General features: G+C 30.3%; 1 protein-coding gene across 1 annotated transcript in view; it reads right to left on the bottom strand.

The window, feature by feature from the left end:
- The window catches only part of LOC107745263 (glycine receptor subunit alpha-2-like), a 45450-nt gene that overhangs the window by 647 nt on the left and 37688 nt on the right, over window positions 1-7115 (bottom strand). The window contains exons 7-9 of the mRNA XM_016559115.1: window positions 4238-4459; window positions 3238-3429; window positions 2935-3149 (exon numbers count right to left, since the gene is read on the bottom strand). Coding sequence (XP_016414601.1) covers window positions 2935-3149; window positions 3238-3429; window positions 4238-4459 — 629 coding nt within the window. The remainder of the gene's footprint in view (window positions 1-2934; window positions 3150-3237; window positions 3430-4237; window positions 4460-7115) is intronic.

Raw genomic sequence — 7115 nt, 5'->3', positions numbered from 1 at the left:
CTCTTTTTTGTTGTTGTCCTTTTTCTCTATCAAATCTTTTAGTAATCATCATAAATTATATATCATTTGAAAGCTCAGAAGCCCAAGATTCATCAGACATTGCGTTACCATGGAAATGGTACTTTAAAATCTTTTGGCGGTCTCCTCCCCCTTAGTGGGCGGTGTCAAGTGTCACATTACAAAATGCATTACGGTTTTTTTATAATCTTGACAAAAACATGTCATTGGAAAGGTCTCAGGATTCCATATTTGGTGGTTATTTTGAGTAACATTTAGTGATATTTACAGAGAAATCTAGACATTAGTGACAGAAAAATGCATAAAAAAAAATCAATGGAGTTTGGATGACACCCGGTGGCTGTTTGTGGTATAACGCCCTAAATAATTTTTTTTTTTCATATCAACTTCAAATTTGGAACATAACTTCTTTCGACATAAGGCTTTAATTTTATGCCAATTTTAGAGTAAAACCTGTTATGTAACATATTTACTATATATATAAAATAAAATTAGTATAGTGAATTTTCTTTACAGTAAATTTAAACTCATATAACTTTTTGATACTTTAATTTGATTTATTTTTTTAAATTCCACTTTTGCAATAATCTGCTGATTTTTGTCTTTTAAAACGGGGGGGGGGGGTTGCTGTATTTAAACAGGTTGATATTTAAGTTTGATTTTATGGTAATGCTTTACATTTGATGACATTATTGCATTAGCAAACATGAACTAACTACACTGTAAATTTACACTGTACACAATTGCATGTTTAATTCAATGTGTTACTGTTTCTTTGGAACTACAGAAGACTTGTAATATAATGCACAAATCATATGCACTAGTTTGATTATTTTTATAATGTTTTTAATTGTGCTTTTTATGGTAATATTGGAGCTTGACAGTAAAAATCACCATCCACTTTCATTGTCATTTATATGTATTCATTTTAATTTTGTACATTTTATTTCTAAATGTAATATATTTATCAAATTCAAAAATTAATTATCATTTTCTTTTTTCTTTTTACATTTTTATTAACATCTCCATTTGTGGTGATGACAGATTTATAATTATTGGATTAATTTTTTCTAATAATTATATTTTATTTTTGATTTTAGCAATATTTTAGTATATTAAAATAGTAACTTAGGGTGTCCAAAGAACATTTTAAACACAAATAAATCGTTGGATCCGTTTTGGTTCACTGAAATGGACAGTGATTCAATGAACGGTTTGAACTTTATTTACGAATCAGTATATCAAAACGAAACAGCCTAAAAAAGCATGAATTTTCACTTGTTTTCACTCACACATCTGATGTACTTTAGCTTCTGATAATCATTATATCTGCTGCGATCTACTGAACGAGTCACGTGTGGAGAGAAAAGCCTTCATTAGAAGCTCCTGCAGGATTATGGGATTATTCTCCGTCTAGTAATGAGCGCTTTGATTTCTAAATAATAATGATAAAGCTATATTATGATAATTGTGTTCTCAGCTTTTGTTGTTTTCAGTCGTAGTCCTATTATAAGAAAACACAGAATCAAGAAGTTACTAAACCATGAATCTGTTTTTTCATTTACAGTTTATTTTTTAAATCAAGTTCATTTTTTTTATAATTTAGCAAATATGTAAAATAAATCAATTTCATTGCAGTTTTTATTAAAGGGATAGTTCACCCAAAAATGAAAATTCTAACCAACCCTTTAATGTTTAACTGTTTCTTTATTTGTGGAAAAATAAACTAAAATAATTAGAAATAATTAATTGTAAAATTAATAAATAATTTGTATTTGATAAATTAATAATCTGTAAAATAAACAGATTTATGCTTTTGTAACCTATTGATTCTCTAATCATAGTGTTTTCCACAAATAGTTAAAACATGAACAAAAAGGACATAAACTGCAATGAAATTTAGATTTATTTCACATATTTACTAAATTAGAAATAATTGTAAAAAGAAAAACTATTTGAACTTGATTAAAAATAAATCTATAAAATAAATAGATTTATGCTTTAGTAAGTTGATTCTGTAATCACATTGTAATAGTTTTCAAAAAATAAAGAAAAACTAATTAAATGAACATAATTAACATGAAACACTGCAGAAAAAATTGTTTGCAGAGAAAAACGATTTATTCGACATATTTGCTAAATTAGAAATAATTGTAAAATAAAAAAAAAAGATTAAACCTGAATACTATGCCAAGGGCTATTATTTAACTAAAACTAAAACCATAAAAGAAAAAAAAATAAAATAAAATTGATACTTGGAATGAAAAGCACAAAAAAATAAAACGAATTTTATTTCAGCTAGTTGCCAAGACAACATTTCAAATTTTTGTTTAGTTTAAACAAAAATAACTAATATTAAAAATAACTATTATTAATAAAAACTATGCAGACATTTTTAAAAAATTATAAAAACCAATAAAAATAACAAAAACATAATGTGTCATTAATTGAAATAGAGCTGAAATAAAATAAATATAAATAATAAGTGAAAAACTAAAAAAATTAAAAATACGTCACTTTGGCAACTACCTGAGATAAGTCTGTTGAAGTATTAAAACTACTAAAACTAAAATAAAAATCTAAATAGACATATAAAGAAGTCCCTAAAAACTAATAAAAATGGATAAAACAAAATTACAAAAATTTTAACTAACAAACATTAAAGAAAAAAACATATAAATATTATATATATATATAAATAAGTAAATATATTGATACAAATTATAATAGTATATCAACTATACTAAAATAACACTGAATCTGCCCGGCCTAATTTTTACATTTCATTAATGGTTGATTATACAGAGATATATTTAGGGTTTTTTGCTGGGTTTTTTTGCACTAAATGTCCTCGTTTTTGACCCTTATAATGAAATGCCGTGCTGTGTTGTAGTGGCGTGACCTTTGACCTCTGACCTTGGGCAGCGAGGCTCGTGAGCCGGAGCTCTGTGTGGTCATGGTGAGGATGGTGGTGATGCCGAGCGCGACCCGCGCCGGAGCCGCGTCCATGTGGATCCAGAAGGAAACCCAGGAGAGGATGACGATGAGGAGGCTGGGGATGTACATCTGGATCAGGTAATATCCCATCTGCCGCTCCAGCAGGAACTTCACCTCGATGCACGTGAACTTCCCTGAACACACACACAGAGACACACACACACTCACACACACACACAGAGACACACTCACACACACACTCTCACACACTCACACACACACAGGTATATGAGGACTGAACTGTAAGCTCCAGTGTTTGAGCTGAGTGTCTCATCTCTCTTTCTCCGTCTGTCAGTCGCGTGGTTTGTCTCCCCAGTGGGTTTTCAGCGCTCGAGGTGATTACAGCAGAGCAGCCAAAAACCTGCACGAGGCCATAAAGAACAGCGACATTCAGGACGAGAGACTCGCCAGACTCTACAACACACGCATTATGAGGGTGAACAAACACACGCGTACATTATGACCTGAGATATATATATCAGAAACATAAAATAAAATAATCATTTTCTCACCTTCATGTCATTCCAAACTGCAGAGTGCTGTTTCATATAATGCAGCAATTCCTGAACTTTTTTGAAAAGCACAAAAAAAAAAAACTCATTTCATTTCAGCTAGTTGCCAAGACAACATTTCAAATTTTTGTTTAGTTTAAACAAAAATAACTAATATTAAAAATAACTATTATTAATAAAAACTATGCAGACATTTTTAAAAAATTATAAAAACCAATAAAAATAACAAAAACATAATGTGTCATTAATTGAAATAGAGCTGAAATAAAATAAATATAAATAATAAGTGAAAAACTAAAAAAATTAAAAATACGTCACTTTGGCAACTACCTGAGATAAGTCTGTTGAAGTATTAAAACTACTAAAACTAAAATAAAAATCTAAATAGACATATAAAGAAGTCCCTAAAAACTAATAAAAATGGATAAAACAAAATTACAAAAATTTTAACTAACAAACATTAAAGAAAAAAACATATAAATATTATATATATATATAAATAAGTAAATATATTGATACAAATTATAATAGTATATCAACTATACTAAAATAACACTGAATCTGCCCGGCCTAATTTTTACATTTCATTAATGGTTGATTATACAGAGATATATTTAGGGTTTTTTGCTGGGTTTTTTTGCACTAAATGTCCTCGTTTTTGACCCTTATAATGAAATGCCGTGCTGTGTTGTAGTGGCGTGACCTTTGACCTCTGACCTTGGGCAGCGAGGCTCGTGAGCCGGAGCTCTGTGTGGTCATGGTGAGGACGGTGGTGATGCCGAGCGCGACCCGCGCCGGAGCCGCGTCCATGTGGATCCAGAAGGAGACCCAGGAGAGGATGACGATGAGGAGGCTGGGGATGTACATCTGGATCAGGTAATATCCCATCTGCCGCTCCAGCTGGAACTTCACCTCGATGCACGTGAACTTCCCTGAACACACACACACACACACACACATACACACACGTCTACAGCTTCAGAAAAACTAGATGTAGGTGGGGTTTTTCTTCAGTAGAACAGTAAAGAGGATTTTTAGCTGAAACCGTGATGCTTGGTGATTCATACAATGCAAGTCAATGGCTGCCGTCACTCTGAGAGTCAATAAAAGCACATACAGGCAAGACAAAATTAATAATTGTCGCTCCTGACGATATATTGAGGTCTTATGAAGCGAAACGATCAGTCTGTGCAAGAAGCTGAATATTATTTATAACGTTATTACTGTAATCCAGAGCATCAGGCAAACAGGGAATACGATTCTTTTCCGTGAATTGGCTCTTTCGGACAATTTGATTCAGTGAACTGATTCAGTTAATTTATGTAATCACGCAATGACGTGATTCATTCATCAGAGGATCACATACGCCGCTATTTCGGCTCATTGAGTGACTGTCAGGCGTCTGAAAGTAAGTTTGGATTGAGTAACTTGTAGATCTGCGCTGCTCGAGCCGCGAACTGATTCAGGTGCTTCAGTCCGATTTGATGAACCGGTTCATCTAGTTCACTAAAAAGAACCGGTTCAAAAGAATGATTCGTTCACAAACTGAACCGTTTGCCTGAAGCTCTGGATTACAGGTAATAATGCTGTAAATAACGTTCAGTTTCTTGCACAGACTGATTGTTTCGCTTCATAAGATCTCAATATATCGTCAGGAGCCACGGGGATTCATTCTGTGTTTCCTGATGTGCTTTTTTGTGGACTCTCAAAGTGCCGGCAGCCATTGACTTGCACTTTATGGATCGTCAAGGATCACAGTTTCAGCTAAAAATCTTCTGTTCTGCTCAAGAAAAGAAAGTCGTTTCACTGCTGGAGCAAGTTATTGTATTTTAATGAAAGACTATTTTTTAATTTAGAACAGCAAGCACTGAGAAACATGAAAAATATAAAATATAAATATATACTTATCAAACTAACAAAAGCAGTCAAATGTCAAAAGTTTGGGTTTTAATAACAAAAAGTAGTATTCAAAATGTATAATTTAACTTACAATCTGCAAAGTGGAAAAATATGTAGAAACAAAGAAAATTATTTAAATAAAAAAATAAAATAAATAAAAAGTTCAAATACTCCATTTAATGTCAAAGAACAATTTTATAAATAACTAAAACTAAGACAATTAAAAACATCTTTGTTACTTACTTAAATATATTTTTTTAAAACTATATTTTATCTTATTTAATTTCTCATTTTCATTTAGTTTAACTCAAAAAAACTAAAACCATTAAAGCATTATCGTTGCTTGAAATAAAATATACGTAACTGAAATAAAACAAAATATAAAACTATAAAAGTTTAATATAAAAATATTAAGCTTATTTTATTTCAGCTAGTTTCCAAGGCAACATTTCTCATCTTCATTTAGTTTAACTTCATGTAATAAAATAACAAAAACTAAAATAAAAATGAGTAAAAATAATATAGACATTTTAAAAACAACAAAAAATAATAAAAATAATAAAAACGCACAACAAAAATACTTAAACGTTAAAATTTTCAGGAAAGCATATAATATAAAAATAAAATCTAATTCAAAACATTAATAAAAACTATAATAGTATCTCATCGATAGTAAAATAACATTGTTTTAACTTGAAGTAATAAAATAAATAAAAATAAATAAACAGAAAAAAATAATGAATAAAATAAAATTAAAATTAAATCAAATTAAAATGAATAAAAACTATACATTGTAAAAAGATGTAAATAAAAGAATCAATACAAGCTAATTAAAAAAAAGATTACTAGAAAACATTTTACAAGTAAATACTTTTTGAGTTTTTCTACTTAAATTTTCATATGATTCAATGTTTCTTTGTAATCAATTACTAGCAATTTCTAATTGAAAATTGAAAGCATCAGACTCATGTTTGCATTTTCTTCTGTTTCTGGCCATAAATCTGAATCTTAAAATCAGGATTAGGCGTCAAATAATGTGAAAATGGGCTGAGAAATGATCAAATAGTTAATAAAGCAGCTCAGATTCAGACAGGAATCATGTGTTTATGTATATTTTTCTGCTGATTAACGGAAAATGTAAGACTTCTTCACCGCACAACAGGTTATTAAAAGCAAAGAAGCTACAAAATGCACATATTTAGTGAGAAAGTGTGACGTGAAAGAGCAAAACAGACACACTTTTTGGAATCAGCAGCTCAACACGAGCATAGGATTCATTCACTGGACATGATGCAGGTCTGTAATGATGGGTTATGAGTAGTGATCGACCGATATTGATATTTTATAACCGATACCGATACCGATTATTTGCATGTTTATGTGCCCGATAACCGATATGCAGAACCGATATTTATTTACTGTTATAAAGTAAATAAATGACTGAGTGAAGTAAGTCCATACTTCACTTTGGTTTTTCCTCCTTTCAGTCATCTTAAAAAAAGTGTTGAAAATTAGCAGTCTTTCATGTTAAATTTAATCTTCACATTACGACAATAAAAAAACATTTTATTTAAAGCATCAGCAGCAACACTAATATTAACAATAAGCAAAATAAATGTAGAAGGTCTAATGTTTTCAAATGGAGAAAATAAATAAAGGACAGGAGTCATCTTCATTTTAAACTACAGT

Source organism: Sinocyclocheilus rhinocerous, unplaced genomic scaffold, assembly GCF_001515625.1.
Source record: "Sinocyclocheilus rhinocerous isolate Xijiao unplaced genomic scaffold, SAMN03320098_v1.1 scaffold3145, whole genome shotgun sequence".
In the NCBI taxonomy this organism is placed as follows: domain Eukaryota; kingdom Metazoa; phylum Chordata; class Actinopteri; order Cypriniformes; family Cyprinidae; genus Sinocyclocheilus; species Sinocyclocheilus rhinocerous.
This window is presented reverse-complemented; position numbering and strand designations above follow the sequence as displayed.